Source organism: Botryllus schlosseri, unplaced genomic scaffold, assembly GCF_051294905.1.
Source record: "Botryllus schlosseri isolate E-star unplaced genomic scaffold, Bs_hap1 Bs30a, whole genome shotgun sequence".
In the NCBI taxonomy this organism is placed as follows: Eukaryota; Metazoa; Chordata; class Ascidiacea; order Stolidobranchia; family Styelidae; genus Botryllus; species Botryllus schlosseri.
The window spans coordinates 116,512-138,530 of record NW_027648639.1 but is presented as its reverse complement, the minus strand read 5'-3'; the positions used below and the strand labels follow the sequence as shown (position 1 = coordinate 138,530).

The following is a 22,019-nucleotide window of genomic DNA, read 5'->3' as shown; positions in this document are numbered from 1 at the left end:
AGTCTACAAGACGCCTAAACCAGTTTTACACGTAACCGGCACGCACAACTACCAATATAGACGATGCAGTACCCGCCGAAACACGTTTTTTGACGATTTTTATGCATTTTGGGCGGTTGTTGACACTGTATAAGGTCCTAAATCACGCTCTGGTTGTCTTGTGCCAAGTCTACAAGACGCCTAAACCAGTTTTACACGTAACCGGCACGCACAACTACCAATATAGACGAAGCAGTACCCGCCGAAACACGGTTTTTGACGATTTTTATGCATTTTGGGCGGTTGTTGACACTGTATAAGGTCCTAAATCACGCTCTGGTTGTCTTGTGCCAAGTCTACAAGACGCCTAAACCAGTTTTACACGTAACCGGCACGCACAACTACCAATATAGACGATGCAGTACCCGCCGAAACACGTTTTTTGACGATTTTTATGCATTTTGGGCGGTTGTTGACACTGTTTAAGGTCCTAAATCACGCTCTGGTTGTCTTGTGCCAAGTCTACAAGACGCCTAAACCCGTTTTACACGTAACCGACACGCACAACTACCAATATAGACGATGCAGTACCCGCCGAAACACGGTTTTGGACTCGGTTAAAGCTATTTCGCCGAATCGCGCCACGCTAAAGCATGTGGATTTGACAACTACAAGAAATTTTCACTCACCCGGTGACTTGAGATTCCAATAAATGTTCTTGATGCACGGTAATCCACTCCGAACGTCCTTCTAACGCGACAGTTCACTAGCATATGAGCGCGCGGCGAGAATTTTCTGGAAAAATATATTCCCGGGTCATTATTACGTCATAGAGGGCCCGAAATTTTTTTTCTCGAAAATCGGTCTGGGGCCCGCCGAAACACGTTTTTTGACGATTTTTATGCATTTTGGGCGGTTGTTGACACTGTTTAAGGTCCTAAATCACGCTCTGGTTGTCTTGTGCCAAGTCTACAAGACGCCTAAACCAGTTTTACACGTAACCGGCACGCACAACTACCAATATAGACGATGCAGTACCCGCCGAAACACGTTTTTTGACGATTTTTATGCATTTTGGGCGGTTGTTGACACTGTATAAGGTCCTAAATCACGCTCTGGTTGTCTTGTGCCAAGTCTACAAGACGCCTAAACCAGTTTTACACGTAACCGGCACGCACAACTACCAATATAGACGATGCAGTACCCGCCGAAACACGATTTTTCACGATTTTTTTCAATTTTTTTGGGTTTTTGACCGACTATTGCGGAGCAGTCACACTGTTTCAGGGCCTCAATCTCGCTGTGGTTGTCGTGTGCTCGGAGTACAACAGGGAGAGACCTCTTTTACGGGTCTCCGACACGGACCAGGAGCGATATCGACGGAGCAGTACCCGCCGAAACACTGTTTTTTACGATTTTTTGAATTTTGCGCGACAATTACGGGGCCGTGACACTGTTTAAGGTCCTAAATCTCGCTGTGGTTGTCTGGTGCAGGGCCTACAACAGGGAGAGACCTCTTTAACTGGTCTCCGACGCGGACCAGTAGCGATATCGACAAAGCAGTACCCGCCGAAACAAGAGTTTGGACCTAATCGATTTTTGAGAAAATTTTGGAAAAATTTTTTTTCTCCGATTCCGATTTCCCGCACACCGACGGACTCGTGGGAGCCCGTAGAAGGCGAATACACTGTTTTGCGGGCGCTGGGAGGCCGTACGAAAAAGTAAAAATTTCACCCTCGTTCTGGCATCACGAGTCCATTGCGACTATGCACGTAGCTCTAGGACGCACAGGAGCCGAGATACGAGTTTTTCGCGAATAACTCGGCCCCTGTTGGGGCCAGACCCACGCGGGACCCCTCGTTGGAAGCGGCGCAGCGAGACGAATCCGGGAAAAAAAAAATTATCGAATTCGGACCACCCGGAGCCGAGATATCTCCGGTTAAAGGCCGCCCAAAACGGACCTTTGACCGGCTCTGGAGGCCGAGCCGTTGGTCGGATCGGGATAATTCCTTTGCGGGGCGTCTTCAAACAGTGCGGGGAACGCGCCCGTGTGGTTTTTAGGTGAAAAAATTTTTTTTCGGACTTTAACTTTTTCACGATCTCGGCCCCGTGTTATAGTATGGAGATTTCGGACTTAGAAAAAATCCGACGAGGTGAAAAATTTTTTTTCTTCGATTTCCAAATAAAGGCCACCGTCGGACTCGGGGGAGCCCGTAGACCGCCGCTAGCCACTTTTCCGGTCGCTGGGAGGCCGTACGAGAAAGAAAAATTTTCGCCCTCGCTTTGGCATCAGGAGTCCATTGCGACTATCCACGTAGCTCTACGGCGCACAGGAGCCGAGATACGAGTTTTTCGCGAATAACTCGGCCCCTGTTGGGGCCAGACCCACGCGGGACCCCTCGTTGGAAGCGGCGCAGCGAGACGAATCCGGGAAAAAAAAATTATCGAATTCGGACCACCCGGAGCCGAGATATCTCCGGTTAAAGGCCGCCCAAAACGGACCTTTGACCGGCTCTGGAGGCCGAGCCGTTGGTCGGATCGGGATAATTCCTTTGCGGGGCGTCTTCAAACAGTGCGGGGAACGCGCCCGTGTGGTTTTTAGGTGAAAAAATTTTTTTCGGACTTTAACTTTTTCACGATCTCGGCCCCGTGTTATAGTATGGAGATTTCGGACTTAGAAAAAATCCGACGAGGTGAAAAATTTTTTTTCTTCGATTTCCAAATAAAGGCCACCGTCGGACTCGGGGGAGCCCGTAGACCGCCGCTAGCCACTTTTCCGGTCGCTGGGAGGCCGTACGAGAAAGAAAAATTTTCGCCCTCGCTTTGGCATCAGGAGTCCATTGCGACTATCCACGTAGCTCTACGGCGCACAGGAGCCGAGATACGAGTTTTTCGCGAATAGCTCGGCCCCTGTTGGGGCCAGACCGACGCGGGACCCCTCGTTGGAAGCGGCGCAGCGAGACGAATCCGGGAAAAAAAAATTATCGAATTCGGACCACCCGGAGCCGAGATATCTCCGGTTAAAGGCCGCCAAAAACGGACCTTTGACCGGCTCTGGAGGCCGAGCCGTTGGTCGGATCGGGATAATTCCTTTGCGGGGCGTCTTCAAACAGTGCGGGGAACGCGCCCGTGTGGTTTTTAGGTGAAAAAATTTTTTTCGGACTTTAACTTTTTCACGATCTCGGCCCCGTGTTATAGTATGGAGATTTCGGACTTAGAAAAAATCCGACGAGGTGAAAAATTTTTTTTCTTCGATTTCCAAATAAAGGCCACCGTCGGACTCGGGGGAGCCCGTAGACCGCCGCTAGCCACTTTTCCGGTCGCTGGGAGGCCGTACGAGAAAGAAAAATTTTCGCCCTCGCTTTGGCATCAGGAGTCCATTGCGACTATCCACGTAGCTCTACGGCGCACAGGAGCCGAGATACGAGTTTTTCGCGAATAGCTCGGCCCCTGTTGGGGCCAGACCGACGCGGGACCCCTCGTTGGAAGCGGCGCAGCGAGACGAATCCGGGAAAAAAAAAATTATCGAATTCGGACCACCCGGAGCCGAGATATCTCCGGTTAAAGGCCGCCAAAAACGGACCTTTGACCGGCTCTGGAGGCCGAGCCGTTGGTCGGATCGGGATAATTCCTTCGCAGGGCGTCTTCAAATAATGCGGGGAACGCGCCCGTGTGGTTTTTAGGGGAAAAAAAAATTTTTCGGACTTAGTCGTTTTTCGACACTCGCCCATGCTTTAACATAGGGCCCATACCGTAGCATGGGCGGGCGCGCCGGACTTGCTCGGATCGGTTCCAAACTTCGTGTGCGGGGTCTCTAGGCGGGCTTTTGGCCGGCAAAAAACTTGGACTTTTTCCGAGGAATTTTTCGGACTTGGTCGTTTTTCGGACCTCGCCCATACCTTAACATAGGGCCCATACCTTAACATGGGCGGGCGCGCCGGACTTGCTCGGATCGGTTCCAAACTTCGTGTGCGGGGTCTCTAGGCGGGCTTTTGGCCGGCAAAAAAAATCAACTTTCTCCGAGGAAAATTTCGGACTTAGTCGTTTTTCGACCTCGCCCATACCTTAACATAGGGCCCATACCTTAACATAGGCAAATCGCCTATACTTGGTCGGATCGGCTCCAAACTTCGTGTGGGGCCCCTCTAGGGATACTTTTGGCCGGCAAAAAACTTGGACTTTTTCCGAGGAATTTTTCGGACTTAGTCGTTTTTCGGACCTCGCCCATACCTTAACATAGGGCCCATACCGTAACATAGGCAAATCGCCTATACTTGGTCGGATCGGCTCCAAACTTCGTGTGGGGGGTCCCGTGGGAGGCCTTTGGGGAAAATTTTTTTTTTATTTTTTTTTTATTTTTTCGGAAAAAAAAAATTATTTTTCGGGAAAAAAAATTTTTTTGGTCGGCGAAAATTTTCCGGCCCCCCGGCCTTAGTTCGGCTCTGAAAAACGACTAAGTAGAAAAAAGTCACCAGGGTTTTCGGAAAAAGACTAATATAGGAAGGGGCGCGCGCCCGGCGCCTGACGGGAGGCCGGGCGCGAAACGTTGAATCTGCCGGCGAGAGGGGCTGTCGGCGCGGCGGAACTGATCCGTCGTCACCGGTTGGAGCGAAAGCATATGGGGGTGCGAAGCCAGCACTAATCACGGGTCGGCGAACCTCGAGTCGCGGGTTTAAACGTTGCGTGTCGCCAAGCGCTGCATAGAGCGAGCTTGCCCGGTATGCCGTAGACGGCGGGATATGGATGATAGTGACCCTACACCTGTCATACAGCCATGAGGCATATCGGAGAGCGGACTCAATAAATGTTGCGCGGACGCGATGCGTCGTCCTTCGGGCCTCGCGGCCCAGACCCTTCCTACGTAGCCAAGCGGCGTCCCGGAGGAGAGAATCCGGCGTCGAGAAACGGTCGTCAAATGCCTCGTCCCCACGTCTCGGACGCGTCGAACAGTCGTCAAATGCCTCGTCCCCGCGTCTAGGACGCGTAGTACGCCTTCGGGCGCCGTGCACGGTCGTCAAATGCCTCGTCCCCGCGTCTCGGACGCGTACAGCGGTCGACAAATGCCTCGTCCCCCACGCTGGGCCTCGCGGCCCTTGCCTCCAGCGCGAACGGACGTCGCGTCCCTGCGTTTCGGACGCCATCGCCGCCGAGAGCGAGCTTGCCCGATATGCCGTAGACGGCGGGAACAGGTCGGTCGTAGAACATCGCACCTCTCCTGGCCACGAGGCTTATCGGATAGCGGACTCACCAAGACGCGGCGTGGACGCGACGCTCCGCCCAGTCAGCGGGAAGGCCCGCTATACAAACACGACGTCCTCGGTCAGCCGCGGCGGCTCCGGGCGCTTATCCGTGCATCGCGTCGCGGCAGCGCAGCGCCCGAGCCCCGGCGGCAGGCCTCGCGTCCTTCTCGGATTCGGTTCCGTGCGGCGAGCAGATTCTATTAAGCGGTGAACGGCGGGTGTCCGCGTCCCACGAGACGACGGCGGGCGACCCGAGAACGGTCCTCGCGATCGAGAGAGCGAAAGAAAGCGACGGGCGCCGAGAACGGCGGCGCCGGCGCCGCGGAGCGCCTTGGTCCCGACGTCCGACCCCCGGCCCAGGGGCGGACGCTCGCAGTGCGCGAGAGATATCTGGTTGATCCTGCCAGTAGTGATATGCTTGTCTCAAAGATTAAGCCATGCAGGTGTAAGTACGAACTGAACGTAAAGTGAAACTGCGAACGGCTCATTAAATCAGTCTTGGTTTATTTGGTCCTTGCGAGAGCTAACGTGGATAACTGTGGCAATTCCAGAGCTAATACATGCGACCGAGCGCCGACTCCGGGAGGCGCGCTTTTATTGGTTCGAACCCGACCGGGCCTTCGCGGGCCCGTCTCTTTCGATGACTCTGGATAACCACGCGGATCGCACGCCTTCGCGGCGGCGACCTACCATTCAAGTGTCTGACCTATCAACTTTCGAAGGTAGGCTACGGGCTTACCTTTGTGATAACGGGTGACGGGGAATCAGGGTTCGATTCCGGAGAGGGAGCCTGAGAAACGGCTACCACATCCAAGGAAGGCAGCAGGCGCGCAAATTACCCATTCCCGACACGGGGAGGTAGTGACGAAAAATACCGATGCGGGACTCTAACGAGGCCCCGCAATCGGAATGAGTACATTCTAAAACTCTTGTCGAGTATCCATCGGAGGGCAAGTCTGGTGCCAGCAGCCGCGGTAATTCCAGCTCCGAAAGTGTATGCTAAAGTTGTTGCGGTTGAAAAGCTCGTAGTTGGATGAAGAGCGCGCGGCGCCGGTCCGTCCGTCGAAGGGCGTGCACCGGCGTCGAGAGTTCCGCCTGTCGGCGCTTCCCGGGTGTTCTTGATCGGGTGCACGGGGTGACCGACGAGTTTACTTTGAAAAAATTAGAGTGTTCAAAGCAGGTTTTTCGCCTGCATAGTGTTGCATGGAATAATGGAATAAGACCTCGGTCTCGTTTCGTTGGCGTTCGCGAGTGCGAGGTAATGATTGAGAGGGACAGCCGGGGGCGTCCGTACTCTGCCGTTAGAGGTGAAATTCTTGGATCGGCGGAAGACGAACTACTGCGAAAGCGTTCGCCAAGAATGTTTTCTTTAATCAAGAGCGAAAGTCAGAGGTTCGAAGACGATCAGATACCGTCCTAGTTCTGACTATAAACGATCCCAACTGGCGATCGGCGGGCGTTACGATGACGACCTCGCCGGCAGCTTCCGGGAAACCAAAGTCTTTGGGTTCCGGGGGAAGTATGGTTGCAAAGCTGAAACTTAAAGGAATTGACGGAAGGGCACCACCAGGAGTGGAGCCTGCGGCTTAATTTGACTCAACACGGGGAAACTCACCCGGCCCGGACACGGGAAGGATTGACAGATTGACAGCTCTTTCTTGATTCTGTGGGTGGTGGTGCATGGCCGTTCTTAGTTGGTGGAGCGATTTGTCTGGTTAATTCCGATAACGAACGAGACTCTGGCATGCTAAATAGTTACGCGACCCTCGGCGGTCGGCGTGAAACTTCTTAGAGGGACTAGTGGCGTTTTTAGCCACGCGAGATCGAGCAATAACAGGTCTGTGATGCCCTTAGATGTTCGGGGCCGCACGCGCGCTACATTGGGCGGATCAGCGAGTCCGCCCGGGCCGAAGGGTCCGGGTAACCCGTTGAACCCCGTCCGTGATTGGGATAGGGCCTTGCAATTGTTGCCCTCGAACGAGGAATTCCCAGTAAGCGCGAGTCATCAGCTCGCGTTGATTACGTCCCTGCCCTTTGTACACACCGCCCGTCGCTACTACCGATTGAAAGGTTTAGTGAGATCCTCGGATCTGCCCCGTCGCGGTTGGAGACGGCCGCGGCGGTACGCAGTGAAGGCGACCGAACTTGATCGTTTAGAGGAAGTAAAAGTCGTAACAAGGTTTCCGTAGGTGAACCTGCGGAAGGATCATTATCGTTGGTGGCGAGCCGCGGTGGTCGCCCCTCAATTCAAGTGTCTTCGATCTGGCGCCGGGTCCGCGAGGACTCGGCGTCGCGGTGCCTGCGGGCGCCGCTCGGTTAACGCGAACGAGACTGTAATTCGAGCAGGCGTTCGACGGCGGGCCGGGGAATCCGTCGTCGGGGCACGCTCTAAAGTGGCGTCGGCCTTGAGCTAGTCGGCGCGGAGGTGGCTGAGACCTCTGGGTCCGAGTCGCCGCGAACGAGACTGTGTTAAGCGGCGTCTGCCTTGAGCAAGTAGGCGTCGCGGGCGGCTGAGACCTCCGGGTCCGAGTCGCCGCGAGCGAGACGGGGGACCGAGACCGAACGCCTCTAGGTCCGAGTCCCTCGAACGAAAACGATGCGCGACGCGATGCGGTTGTCCTACGAGCAAAGAGAGTACGACTCTCGACGGTGGATCACTAGGCTCGCGAGTCGATGAAGGACGCAGCTAAGTGCGAGAAGTAATGTGAATTGCAGAACACATTGAACGTCGATATTCTGAACGCGAATTGCGGCGTCGGGCAAATCCCGGCGCCGCGTCTGCCTCAGCGTCGGCGAGTGACGATGCGCGTGGCGGCTTTGGGTTGGGCCGCCCGCGGAGAAGACAAGGCTGAAAGTTTGGGCGTCGGGCTGCGAAGCCCGTCGCCCCGAGGTAGACCGGCGCGCGCCTGCGTCGGGGCCGGACCCGGTCGTTCTGCGACTCGGCCGCCGTTGCGATCGCGCCTCCGCGCGCGGTACTGGCGGTCGAAGCGCCGTTCGGCTTTGCGAGGAGCGGCTCCCGGCGTCTAAGCGAGCCGGAGCCGGCCGAGGCGAGCGGCCGGCAGAGGTACGACTTCGACCTGAGTTCAGGCGAGGCTACCCGCTGAATTTAGGCATATTATTAAGCGGTGGAAAAGAAACCAACGGGGATTCCCCGAGTAACGGCGAGTGAAGCGGGATCTGTCCAGCGTCGAACCTGCGCGTTCTCGAAGCGCGCCGGAATGTGACGTAAGGAAGACCCAATGCGACGGCCGGCGTGCGCCGAAGTCCTTCTGATCGAGGCCTCTCCCCCGCGAGGGTGTCAGGCCCGCGAGGGCGCGCGCCGCCGCCGCTGAGGGTCTTCCCGGAGTCGGGTTGTTTGAGAATGCAGCCTGAAGCGGGTGGTAAACTCCATCTAAGACTGAATACGGTCGCGAGACCGATAGCGAACGAGTACCGTGAGGGAAAGTTGAAAAGCACTTTGAAGAGAGAGTTCAAAAGTACGTGAAACCGTCGAGAGGTAAACGGGAGGGCCCGTCCGGGCTCGGGGTCGCTTTCAGTCGGGCGCGCGGGCGCGTCCGGGCGAAGGGCGGAGGCGCGAGCCCTGTCCGCGTCCGGGCGCGCGTGACGCACCGGCGCACTAGCTCCCCGGGCGGGCCGCGACCGGCTCGCGGTCGGCCAGAAACGCGCTCGGAAGGTGGCCGTCGCCCTCGCGGGCGGCGGTGTCACAGCCGGGCGCGCGAAAAGCCGGCCGGGGGCCGAGGTGACGGCGCCGCGCGCGCCGCCTCTCCGGAGGCGGCGGGCGTTCGTGCGGCCGCGGCAGGCGTCGGGCGTCGGCGGTACCGTTCGCGGTGCCGGCGGCTCCCGCGTCGTCGGGGTCGGGCGTTCGCCTCGCGCGCGGGGTCTGCGGTCGTGTCGGCCACCTTCCCGACCCGTCTTGAAACACGGACCAAGAAGTCTAACGCGAGCGCGAGTTGACGGGCGGTACGAGACCCGAGAGCGAAAGTAAACTGTAGCGCGTCACGGACGCGCGAGGTCGGATCCGGCCCCTCGCGGGGCCGCGAGCACGACCGGCCGGCCGCCGCCGCCGGGGCGGCCGAGCGAGAGCGTTCCCGTTGGGACCCGAAAGATGGTGAACTATGCCTTGGAAGCTCGCGGCCTTCGAGCCGCGGGCGACCCGCTCTTAAGACAGCGTCAGGCGGGGAGTCTGACTTGGGCTTGTGGCAGCCGAGCGTTCATAGCGACGTTGCTTTTTGATCCTTCGATTTCGGCACTTCCTATCATTGCGAAGCAGAATTCGCCAAGCGTTGAATTGTTCACCCACAAATAGGGAACGTGAGCTGGGTTTAGACCGTCGTGAGACAGGTTAGTTTTGCCATACTGAGGAAGCGTTGTCGCGACAGTAATTCTGCTCAGTACGAGAGAAACAGCAGATTCAGACATTTGGTTCATGCGCACGGCTGACAAGCCGATGGCGCGAAGCTACCATCTGGGGGATTACGACTGAACGACTCTAAGTCGGAATCCCGCCTGAGTAGCGACGACGTCCCGGGTGCCTCGAGGCGAGCGAGGCGCGGCTAGGCGCCGCCTTTGCGGGCGGCGCCGACGGAGCCTTTGTCGGTTGACCCTTCGTCGGCCCGTAAGCTTGGGCTGGCCGAGACGACGGTAGCACTTTTCGCGTGGGCGAGGTGCCGCTTCATTCGCAGACGACCTAGTTTGAGATCGGGGTGTCGTACCCGCTAGAGCAGTTTCTCGCTGCGATGCGTTGAAAGACATCCCCGAGATCTATGATCAGCGCCCGGGCTCGCCTCTGGGCGGGCGCGGGCGCTTTTTTCTCGCTGTCTCCGCCGCCTCTGGCGGGGGCGTGGGAGGTGTGAGCTTTGGGCCGCGGCGTTGCGTGGGCGACGGCCGGAGCGCGGCGCGTCAGATTCGGCGCGTTGCGTGGGCCGTTGCCGGAGCGCGGTGCCGGCCTCGGAAAATCGACAGAGTCCGAACCGAGGCGAACCTCGGATGCCGCCCGGGCCCAAGGCAGAGAGCCTGGGCCGCGTGGAAAAACCACAGAGTCCGCGCCTCGGCGCCGGCCGGGGCGCGTTGCCAGGATCGAAGTCCCGGCCGTGCCGCAGAGCGGGCTGAAGTCCCCAGCCCTTGAAGCCCAAGGCAGAGTGCCTGGGCCGTGGAAAACGACAGAGTCCGCGCCTCGGCGCCGGCCGGGGTGCGTTGCCGGGATCGAAGTCCCGGCCGTGCCGCCGCAGAGTCGATCGGAGCGCCCGGCCCTCTGAGCCTATGCCGGAGTGCGCGCCGAGCCCGTGGAATAAGTTACTCCCGCCGTTTACCCGCCTGAGACTTGTACAAAACAGCGCGGTCCGCGCCTCGGCGCCGGCCGGGACGCGGCTCGGGAGACGGCTCGCCGGCCGTCCCGTGAGGCCTGCCGAGAGCGCCGACCCCCTGGCGCCGCCTCGGCGCCGACCGGGTGAGACGGCAGGCGGGCCCGCGTAGCTCACGGCGGCGAGCCGACCTTCTTGGGTGGCCGCGCCGGCTCTCCGGCCGAGCGAGACGGCAGGCGGGCCCGCGGATCGTGCCGCCGCCGGCCGAGCTCGGAGCCGCCTCGGTGAAAACGACAGAGTCCGTTGATTGCTTCGGGCGCGCGCCCTGCAGACCGCCGTCCGGCCAGGCGAGGCGCGGGCGGCGCCGGCTCCGAGATTCCGCCGGCCTCAGAGGAGGCCGAGGGCGGGCCGCGTTTTCCGCCGGATCGACGATCGGGGACATCGAGGGCACCGCGGGCGCGGGCCTCCGACGCCTTTGCGGCGTCGGCTGGCGGCGCCCTCGGTGTTCCTCCATCTTTTTTTTCGTTTTGGTCACGAAATCGAGGTAAAACGGTCGACCTTGTGTCTTTGACATCGGGTCGACCTTTTTGTCTCGATTCCGGAAAAGTCGAAATTCCAAAAGTATATTTTAGTGTTCCGAAACCTATACGAGCGCGTAGAGCGCGTCGAGACGATCTCAACGGTGGTTCGTTCGTCTCGATCGGACCACGGGGAGCGGAGTTATGGCCCGAAGACCGACCCCGATTTCGACCCCGGTCGGGCGCCCGACTCTGGCCGCGGCCGGCCGGGGCTGGCGCCTCGGCCAAAATCTCGAGAATCGCCGAAGCAATCAACGGACTTAGTCGTTTTTCGCACCTCGCCCATACTTTAACATGGGGCCTATACTCTAACATGGGGCCCATACCTTAGCATAGGCGGACCGACTATACTTGCTCGGATCGGTTCCAAACTTCGTGTGCGGGGTCTTATGGATGACTTTTGGCCGGCGAAAAAGTTCAACTTTTTCCGAGGAAAATTTCGGACTTAGTCGTTTTTCGCACCCCGCCTATGCTTTAACATAGGGCCCATACATTAACATGGGCGGATCGCCTATACTTGGTCGGATCGATTCCAAACTTCGTGTGCGGGGTCTTATGGATGACTTTTGGCCGGCGAAAAAGTTCAACTTTTTCCGAGGAAAATTTCGGACTTAGTCGTTTTTCGCACCTCGCCTATGCTATAACATAGGGCCCATGCATTAACATGGGCGGATCGCCTATACTCGGTCGGATCGATTCCAAACTTCGTGTGCGGGGTCTTATGGATGACTTTTGGCCGGCGAAAAAGTTCAACTTTTTCCGAGGAAAATTTCGGACTTAGTCGTTTTTCGCACCCCGCCTATGCTTTAACATAGGGCCCATACATTAACATGGGCGGATCGCCTATACTTGGTCGGATCGATTCCAAACTTCGTGTGCGGGGTCTTATGGATGACTTTTGGCCGGCGAAAAAGTTCAACTTTTTCCGAGGAAAATTTCGGACTTAGTCGTTTTTCGCACCCCGCCTATGCTTTAACATGGGGCCCATACATTAACATGGGCGGATCGCCTATACTTGGTCGGATCGATTCCAAACTTCGTGTGCGGGGTCTTATGGATGACTTTTGGCCGGCGAAAAAGTTCAACTTTTTCCGAGGAAAATTTCGGACTTAGTCGTTTTTCGCACCCCGCCTATGCTTTAACATAGGGCCCATACATTAACATGGGCGGATCGCCTATACTTGGTCGGATCGATTCCAAACTTCGTGTGCGGGGTCTTATGGATGACTTTTGGCCGGCGAAAAAGTTCAACTTTTTCCGAGGAAAATTTCGGACTTAGTCGTTTTTCGCACCCCGCCTATGCTTTAACATAGGGCCCATGCATTAACATGGGCGGATCGCCTATACTTGGTCGGATCGATTCCAAACTTCGTGTGCGGGGTCTTATGGATGACTTTTGGCCGGCGAAAAAGTTCAACTTTTTCCGAGGAAAATTTCGGACTTGGTCGTTTTTCGCACCCCGCCTATGCTTTAACATAGGACCCATACATTAACATGGGCGGATCGCCCATACTTGGTCGGATCGATTCCAAACTTCGTGTGCGGGGTCTTATGGATGACTTTTGGCCGGCGAAAAAGTTCAACTTTTTCCGAGGAAAATTTCGGACTTAGTCGTTTTTCGCACCCCGCCTATGCTATAACATAGGGCCCATACATTAACATGGGCGGATCGCCTATACTTGGTCGGATCGATTCCAAACTTCGTGTGCGGGGTCTTATGGATGACTTTTGGCCGGCGAAAAAGTTCAACTTTTTCCGAGGAAAATTTCGGACTTAGTCGTTTTTCGCACCTCGCCTATGCTATAACATAGGGCCCATACATTAACATGGGCGGATCGCCTATACTCGGTCGGATCGATTCCAAACTTCGTGTGCGGGGTCCTATGGATGACTTTTGGCCGGCGAAAAAGTTCAACTTTTTTCTAGGAAAATTTCGGACTTAGTCGTTTTTCGCACCTCGCCCATGCTTTAACATGGGGCCTTACGGTGAACCGTCCAGACTTGCTCCGATCGGTTCCAAAGTTCGTGTGCGGGGTCTCAGGGATGACTTTTGGCCGGCAAAAATTGGAACTTTTGCCGGAAAAAATTCCGGACTCATGATAGGCGCCAGCTCATGATGTCGCCAGTAGTTACGACTTGGTCGTTTTTCGACCTAGCCCACACAAAGTAACATAGACGGCCATTTCAGACTTGCTCATATCATCTCCAGAATCCTGTGTGGGCTCTCGTTGGTGACTTTTGGCCGGCAAAAAATTGGAACTTTAGCCGGAAAAAATTCCGGACTCATGATAGGCGCCACGTATTGAAGACGCAAATTTCGTGTCATGTTGAACCGTTGAACGCTACGGGAGCAGTAGAACGCGACCAGGGGGTTTCGAACAACGACCAACGCATTCCTCACGGCCGAATTCACCTACGATAGGGATTTCGGACCCGGTCGATTTTCATGATGGGCGCCAGTCATGATGGCGCCATCAGATTAAGCATAAGACCTGATCGATTTTCATGATCGGCGCCACTCATGATCGTCGCCACGAATTCAAGCATACGCCAATACTGTGACATTTCGACTTTATCCGGAAAAATTCCGGACTCCGTCACGCTTTCGTGATCGGCTCCAGGTATCGGAGGCGCCAAATTCCGGGTATCGAAGGCACCAAACGCATGTCAAGGGTTAGGGTTAGGGTTAGGGTTAGGGTTAGGGTTAGGGTTAGGGTTAGGGTTAGGGTTAGGGTTAGGGTTAGGGTTAGGGTTAGGGTTAGGGTTAGGGTTAGGGTTAGGGTTAGGGTTAGGGTTAGGGTTAGGGTTAGGGTTAGGGTTAGGGTTAGGGTTAGGGTTAGGGTTAGGGTTAGGGTTAGGGACTTTATTGGCGCCTTCATTTTGCGTTAAAACGTGTCCGGGATCTCATCATCCATGCCCGTCATCGTGAGGTTGTGGAGCCGGACATGAATTTCGCATTAAGTTTACGTGCGTCGCGTTCTCGACGTCGTGAAAGGGGCTTAGGCGTATCATGGTAGGCGCCACGCTCGTTCTCACGATTTTGGGGATCAAAATCAAGAGTCAAAGAACAAAACTCCGTTCATCCAGGTTTATTTGTCTTTAAAAACGACTTGATGAATCTCATTTTTGAACGCATTTGCTGAAAGTTTAAATAGCATTCCGATTTATATTCGTGAACTATCCTGCTCAGTAGAGGTCCACGATCGTAATAAAACGCATGCAAACGAGAGTCTTTGATCAATTTCTCCACTAGCTCGTTCGTCAACGTGGTCTTTGTCCCTCTCTGACGGTTGCATATCGAATTCGCTATTTCCTCGACGTCATTATCTGCGGGTTTGAATATGATTGGAAATGGAATTTTGGACAGTAATAGCAAATAGATTACCCTCATTTGTGACGATCCGTGTGTCCCGGTCCGTAGCGAATAAAGTTTCCGAATTAGCTCCGTTTGATTGCGTGTCATTTTCGGTGCGAAAAGTGCTATCGTCCTCTGTTTGCAGCTCTGGTTGAACTGTGGTCGGGGTTGGGGTCGGTCTGACGATCCGTGTGTCCCGGTCCGTAGCGAATAGAGTTTCCGAATTAGCTCCGTTTGATTGCGTATCATTTTCGGTGCGTAAAGTGATATCGTCCTTTGTTGGCAGCTCAGGTTGAACTGTGGTCGGGGTTGGGTTCGGTGATTCAAATGATCCTTAATCAACAGTTGCGGTCAGATATATGACGTTATAATTTTATAGGGCTTTACATACCTTCATTTGGGGGAGCTTTTGACGCGGCCAACTCCGCATATAAGTCATCGTGTGTACTGTTCACGGCTTTGCGGAGCATTTCTCTGCATAGAATCGCCCCGGCAGCCGCCCTCTTGGTCCTGCCTATCCCGTCATAGTGTCGACTCGCGACCTCCGTGCTGTGCGACGATGACATCGCAACATGATATTGTCCAATGTCGTCAAGCGAACTCGCCATCGTGGCGACTATTTTACGGAGGTGCTGGTACGTTAGGCTGACTTCGTGGGTACTGAGGTATTCCACGACACAAACCGATAAATTTTGGAACGGCTTGCCGTTCGAGTTTCGCAACGCGACTTCTTCCCGTGACAAATCCAAGTTTGGATTGGTTTGCTTGCAAATCTGAAATCGAAAAGAGGTTTTAGACCGCTCCATTACACGTTCATATCTTCGTAACACCTACCTGTTTGAATCGGTCATAGTCTTTTTGAGTCATAACCAACAAACCCTGACTCGACAGGCACTTGTTGTGGTTGACCTGTATGACTAACATTTCGGGATCGTTCACGGAACGGACGGCGTGGCTAAGCTCGTATCCGGTCACTCTACGAAAATATGACAGTCTCGTGCCACTTGCAAGTCCGACCTGGATGATTGTCGCGGCCAAGCAATCCCGCACGTTTTCGTCTGTTAACGGTTGATGGAGGTCTCTTTTAAACGTTTCGCTTTTGATCATTCTAAAAAAAAACACGCATATTAAACTTAAAACTTTACGATATTTTAACCTTAGCACGAACCTTTTGATATTCGGCCAATTTTTATTGATGACGTCCATGTCGAGAGACAAACGTTTCTCGTGCTGCCGCTTTCTTCTTTTATTGGTCGCTCTAGAGTACGTCGCGATGATTTGTAGGGCTCTCAGTTGGTTGTCCGGTGAAACCACTTTTTCCAACAATGCCGGATGCTGCATACGCGCAAATTCAAGAAATCCCTTTAGCGACGCCAGGGTGTTGAAAATAGTGCTCGCGGACAGTCTCCCGTCGGCGTTAGAAATGTACGTGACTAATTGTTCCGGCTCGTCAACCACAAACTTCTTGAAAACTGATTTTAGTTTGCTGACGACCATTTTGGTGTTGACTTCGTCGAGCGCTTGCACTTGGCGATGCCTTTCGTACAGGGAGAGGAGCTGTAATAAACGGATCTGCATTATTTCGGTAAAAAAGTGACACATTACCTTCAGAGTTACTCACGCTTGAAAAGTCGGACTCGAAGGTCAACTTTTTAAAGTTTTCCTGGTAGGTCTCGCAACCTATCCCGAAGCCGTCGCGTATTTTATCGGAATGGATAATCCTCCAGTGTGTTGCTTTATAGGCCGTGGCAACTGGTCTAGAACAGAGTCCACACCAAGACCGTGGGCGACATTCCTTGATGTATTGCTTGGGCTCGCGCAAGTAGCGAGCGGACCTGCGACATGTAATATTTTTTGGCTTCTAGTTGTTATAAATAAGCCAACGACAATCTTACTCTTTAATTCTCTCGACTGACCACTTATGAACGTTCCTCAGATGCCGCGTTCTATGACCTTTGGTGGGTATATGGCAGACTTGACATCGGTCGAGTCTTATTCTTTTAGTGGGTCGAATTGTAACAGGATCGCTGGAATAAACAATAAAACTCCGATATTCGCGGCTCTCTAGCGCTCCCTACGTGACCCCGCATCATCTAGTCACACATTGACGTGACCAGCGCGCGCTTAGGAGCCGGGAGGTGCGTCGTTTGTCATTCTGAGCCGTCCCAGAGAAGAGAAAATGGCAGAAAACCCCCAGAAATCCGATTATCGCCGCTCTCTAGCGCCCCTTACGTGACCCCACCCCATCGAGCCGCACATCGACGTCACCAGCGCGCGCTTAGGAGCCGGGAAGTGCGTCGTTTGTCATTATTAGCCGTCCCAGAGAAGAGATAATGGCCGGAAACCCTACCGGAAATCCGATATTCGCCGCTCTCTAGCGCCCCCACACGTGACCCCACCCCATCGAGCCGCGCATCGACGTCATCAGCGCGCGCTTAGGAGCCGGGAGGTGCGTCGTTTGTCATTCTGGGCCGTCCCAGAAAAGAGATATTTGCCGAAAACCGGTCCAGGCATTCCTTATGGGATTTCCGCCGACTGTGACGTCACGGCTAATCAAAGGCCACTTTGGAGGCCGCAAGCGGTCCTCCCCCAGGTCGGACATCATCGAGCTGCACATCGACGTGACCATCGCGCGATTTCCAACACTTCGGTGGCTCGTTCGTCGTGCTGGGCTCACCCAGAGTTGAGATATGGCACGAAAACTGGCCCATGCATTCCTTATGGAAGCTGGACTTCCGCAAAATCTCGCCATGTTAAAGTATAGGGAATTTTTCGAGACGTGTAGTCCAATAACTCAACTCGTGTATGTAGCACATAGTTAAACGATCCCGCGTTCGAATTGGCGCAAAGGGAAGAATACAATACAATGAGAATTTTCCGATTCGGAGTTACCGGGGCTGAGATAGCGACGAGTTATGGATACGAGTTACGGCCCGAAATCCAACTATTTTGGACTCGGTAAAAGCTACTTCGCCGAATCCTGCCACGCTAAAGTATAGGGATTTCGGAATTAGAAGAATTTTTCACTCACCCGGTGACTTTAGATTCCATTATATGCTCTTGATGCACGGTAATCCTCTAAAAACGTCCTTCCAACGCGACAGTTCACTAGCATATGAGCGCGCGGCGAGAATTTTCTGGAAAAATATATTCCCGGGTCATTATTACGTCATAGAGGGCCCGAAATTTTTTTTCTCGAAAATCGGTCTGGGGCCCGCCGAAACACGTTTTTTGACGATTTTTATGCATTTTGGGCGGTTGTTGACACTGTTTAAGGTCCTAAATCACGCTCTGGTTGTCTTGTGCCAAGTCTACAAGACGCCTAAACCAGTTTTACACGTAACCGGCACGCACAACTACCAATATAGACGATGCAGTACCCGCCGAAACACGGTTTTTGACGATTTTTATGCATTTTGGGCGGTTGTTGACACTGTATAAGGTCCTAAATCACGCTCTGGTTGTCTTGTGCCAAGTCTACAAGACGCCTAAACCAGTTTTACACGTAACCGGCACGCACAACTACCAATATAGACGATGCAGTACCCGCCGAAACACGTTTTTTGACGATTTTTATGCATTTTGGGCGGTTGTTGACACTGTATAAGGTCCTAAATCACGCTCTGGTTGTCTTGTGCCAAGTCTACAAGACGCCTAAACCCGTTTTACACGTAACCGACACGCACAACTACCAATATAGACGATGCAGTACCCGCCGAAACACGTTTTTTGACGATTTTTATGCATTTTGGGCGGTTGTTGACACTGTATAAGGTCCTAAATCACGCTCTGGTTGTCTTGTGCCAAGTCTACAAGACGCCTAAACCCGTTTTACACGTAACCGACACGCACAACTACCAATATAGACGATGCAGTACCCGCCGAAACACGTTTTTTGACGATTTTTATGCATTTTGGGCGGTTGTTGACACTGTATAAGGTCCTAAATCACGCTCTGGTTGTCTTGTGCCAAGTCTACAAGACGCCTAAACCCGTTTTACACGTAACCGACACGCACAACTACCAATATAGACGATGCAGTACCCGCCGAAACACGGTTTTGGACTCGGTTAAAGCTATTTCGCCGAATCGCGCCACGCTAAAGTATGTGGATTTGACAACTACAAGAAATTTTCACTCACCCGGTGACTTGAGATTCCAATAAATGTTCTTGATGCACGGTAATCCACTCCGAACGTCCTTCTAACGCGACAGTTCACTAGCATATGAGCGCGCGGCGAGAATTTTCTGGAAAAATATATTCCCGGGTCATTATTACGTCATAGAGGGCCCGAAATTTTTTTTCTCGAAAATCGGTCTGGGGCCCGCCGAAACACGTTTTTTGACGATTTTTATGCATTTTGGGCGGTTGTTGACACTGTTTAAGGTCCTAAATCACGCTCTGGTTGTCTTGTGCCAAGTCTACAAGACGCCTAAACCAGTTTTACACGTAACCGGCACGCACAACTACCAATATAGACGATGCAGTACCCGCCGAAACACGTTTTTTGACGATTTTTATGCATTTTGGGCGGTTGTTGACACTGTATAAGGTCCTAAATCACGCTCTGGTTGTCTTGTGCCAAGTCTACAAGACGCCTAAACCAGTTTTACACGTAACCGGCACGCACAACTACCAATATAGACGAAGCAGTACCCGCCGAAACACGGTTTTTGACGATTTTTATGCATTTTGGGCGGTTGTTGACACTGTATAAGGTCCTAAATCACGCTCTGGTTGTCTTGTGCCAAGTCTACAAGACGCCTAAACCAGTTTTACACGTAACCGGCACGCACAACTACCAATATAGACGATGCAGTACCCGCCGAAACACGTTTTTTGACGATTTTTATGCATTTTGGGCGGTTGTTGACACTGTTTAAGGTCCTAAATCACGCTCTGGTTGTCTTGTGCCAAGTCTACAAGACGCCTAAACCCGTTTTACACGTAACCGACACGCACAACTACCAATATAGACGATGCAGTACCCGCCGAAACACGGTTTTGGACTCGGTTAAAGCTATTTCGCCGAATCGCGCCACGCTAAAGCATGTGGATTTGACAACTACAAGAAATTTTCACTCACCCGGTGACTTGAGATTCCAATAAATGTTCTTGATGCACGGTAATCCACTCCGAACGTCCTTCTAACGCGACAGTTCACTAGCATATGAGCGCGCGGCGAGAATTTTCTGGAAAAATATATTCCCGGGTCATTATTACGTCATAGAGGGCCCGAAATTTTTTTTCTCGAAAATCGGTCTGGGGCCCGCCGAAACACGTTTTTTGACGATTTTTATGCATTTTGGGCGGTTGTTGACACTGTTTAAGGTCCTAAATCACGCTCTGGTTGTCTTGTGCCAAGTCTACAAGACGCCTAAACCAGTTTTACACGTAACCGGCACGCACAACTACCAATATAGACGATGCAGTACCCGCCGAAACACGTTTTTTGACGATTTTTATGCATTTTGGGCGGTTGTTGACACTGTATAAGGTCCTAAATCACGCTCTGGTTGTCTTGTGCCAAGTCTACAAGACGCCTAAACCAGTTTTACACGTAACCGGCACGCACAACTACCAATATAGACGATGCAGTACCCGCCGAAACACGATTTTTCACGATTTTTTTCAATTTTTTTGGGTTTTTGACCGACTATTGCGGAGCAGTCACACTGTTTCAGGGCCTCAATCTCGCTGTGGTTGTCGTGTGCTCGGAGTACAACAGGGAGAGACCTCTTTTACGGGTCTCCGACACGGACCAGGAGCGATATCGACGGAGCAGTACCCGCCGAAACACTGTTTTTTACGATTTTTTGAATTTTGCGCGACAATTACGGGGCCGTGACACTGTTTAAGGTCCTAAATCTCGCTGTGGTTGTCTGGTGCAGGGCCTACAACAGGGAGAGACCTCTTTAACTGGTCTCCGACGCGGACCAGTAGCGATATCGACAAAGCAGTACCCGCCGAAACAAGAGTTTGGACCTAATCGATTTTTGAGAAAATTTTGGAAAATTTTTTTTTCTCCGATTCCGATTTCCCGCACACCGACGGACTCGTGGGAGCCCGTAGAAGGCGAATACACTGTTTTGCGGGCGCTGGGAGGCCGTACGAAAAAGTAAAAATTTCACCCTCGTTCTGGCATCACGAGTCCATTGCGACTATGCACGTAGCTCTAGGACGCACAGGAGCCGAGATACGAGTTTTTCGCGAATAACTCGGCCCCTGTTGGGGCCAGACCCACGCGGGACCCCTCGTTGGAAGCGGCGCAGCGAGACGAATCCGGGAAAAAAAAAATTATCGAATTCGGACCACCCGGAGCCGAGATATCTCCGGTTAAAGGCCGCCCAAAACGGACCTTTGACCGGCTCTGGAGGCCGAGCCGTTGGTCGGATCGGGATAATTCCTTTGCGGGGCGTCTTCAAACAGTGCGGGGAACGCGCCCGTGTGGTTTTTAGGTGAAAAAATTTTTTTTCGGACTTTAACTTTTTCACGATCTCGGCCCCGTGTTATAGTATGGAGATTTCGGACTTAGAAAAAATCCGACGAGGTGAAAAATTTTTTTTCTTCGATTTCCAAATAAAGGCCACCGTCGGACTCGGGGGAGCCCGTAGACCGCCGCTAGCCACTTTTCCGGTCGCTGGGAGGCCGTACGAGAAAGAAAAATTTTCGCCCTCGCTTTGGCATCAGGAGTCCATTGCGACTATCCACGTAGCTCTACGGCGCACAGGAGCCGAGATACGAGTTTTTCGCGAATAACTCGGCCCCTGTTGGGGCCAGACCCACGCGGGACCCCTCGTTGGAAGCGGCGCAGCGAGACGAATCCGGGAAAAAAAAATTATCGAATTCGGACCACCCGGAGCCGAGATATCTCCGGTTAAAGGCCGCCCAAAACGGACCTTTGACCGGCTCTGGAGGCCGAGCCGTTGGTCGGATCGGGATAATTCCTTTGCGGGGCGTCTTCAAACAGTGCGGGGAACGCGCCCGTGTGGTTTTTAGGTGAAAAAATTTTTTTCGGACTTTAACTTTTTCACGATCTCGGCCCCGTGTTATAGTATGGAGATTTCGGACTTAGAAAAAATCCGACGAGGTGAAAAATTTTTTTTCTTCGATTTCCAAATAAAGGCCACCGTCGGACTCGGGGGAGCCCGTAGACCGCCGCTAGCCACTTTTCCGGTCGCTGGGAGGCCGTACGAGAAAGAAAAATTTTCGCCCTCGCTTTGGCATCAGGAGTCCATTGCGACTATCCACGTAGCTCTACGGCGCACAGGAGCCGAGATACGAGTTTTTCGCGAATAGCTCGGCCCCTGTTGGGGCCAGACCGACGCGGGACCCCTCGTTGGAAGCGGCGCAGCGAGACGAATCCGGGGAAAAAAAAATTATCGAATTCGGACCACCCGGAGCCGAGATATCTCCGGTTAAAGGCCGCCAAAAACGGACCTTTGACCGGCTCTGGAGGCCGAGCCGTTGGTCGGATCGGGATAATTCCTTTGCGGGGCGTCTTCAAACAGTGCGGGGAACGCGCCCGTGTGGTTTTTAGGTGAAAAAATTTTTTTCGGACTTTAA

The 22,019-nt window shown here is 53.5% G+C and overlaps 1 protein-coding gene, 2 non-coding genes and 1 pseudogene across 3 annotated transcripts; 3 read left to right on the top strand and 1 right to left on the bottom strand.

Moving 5' to 3' along the window:
* The first annotated feature begins 5,606 nt into the window (after positions 1-5,606).
* Positions 5,607-7,431, top strand: LOC145460008 (small subunit ribosomal RNA). Its single transcript, XR_013921671.1, has one exon. It is a non-coding gene; the product is annotated as a small subunit ribosomal RNA (ribosomal RNA).
* Positions 7,432-7,857: 426 nt separating this feature from the next.
* Positions 7,858-8,011, top strand: LOC145459992 (5.8S ribosomal RNA). Its single transcript, XR_013921656.1, has one exon. It is a non-coding gene; the product is annotated as a 5.8S ribosomal RNA (ribosomal RNA).
* Positions 8,012-8,292: 281 nt separating this feature from the next.
* On the top strand, positions 8,293-9,991 carry LOC145460021 (large subunit ribosomal RNA; annotated as a pseudogene).
* A 3,838-nt stretch (positions 9,992-13,829) lies between these two features.
* On the bottom strand, positions 13,830-17,581 carry LOC145459977 (uncharacterized). Its single transcript, XM_080338420.1, has 8 exons — positions 17,484-17,581; positions 16,348-16,479; positions 16,074-16,287; positions 15,621-16,009; positions 15,287-15,560; positions 14,844-15,225; positions 14,483-14,785; positions 13,830-14,424 (listed from the first exon to the last, which is right to left on the bottom strand). Exons 1-8 carry the CDS (start codon positions 17,501-17,503, stop codon positions 14,177-14,179), a joined length of 1,962 nt encoding a protein of 653 aa, XP_080194546.1. The 5' UTR covers positions 17,504-17,581; the 3' UTR covers positions 13,830-14,176.
* Positions 17,582-22,019: the final 4,438 nt, after the last annotated feature.

Coding starts and splice junctions, on each gene's coding strand:
- LOC145459977 (XM_080338420.1), bottom strand. CDS start 17,503: ATGGAATCTAAAGTCACCGG. Junction 16,010..16,073: donor TCGAGTCCGACTTTTCAAGC/GTGAGTAACTCT, acceptor CGTTTATTACAG/CTCCTCTCCCTGTACGAAAG. Junction 14,425..14,482: donor ACGGATCGTCACAAATGAGG/GTAATCTATTTG, acceptor TCAAACCCGCAG/ATAATGACGTCGAGGAAATA.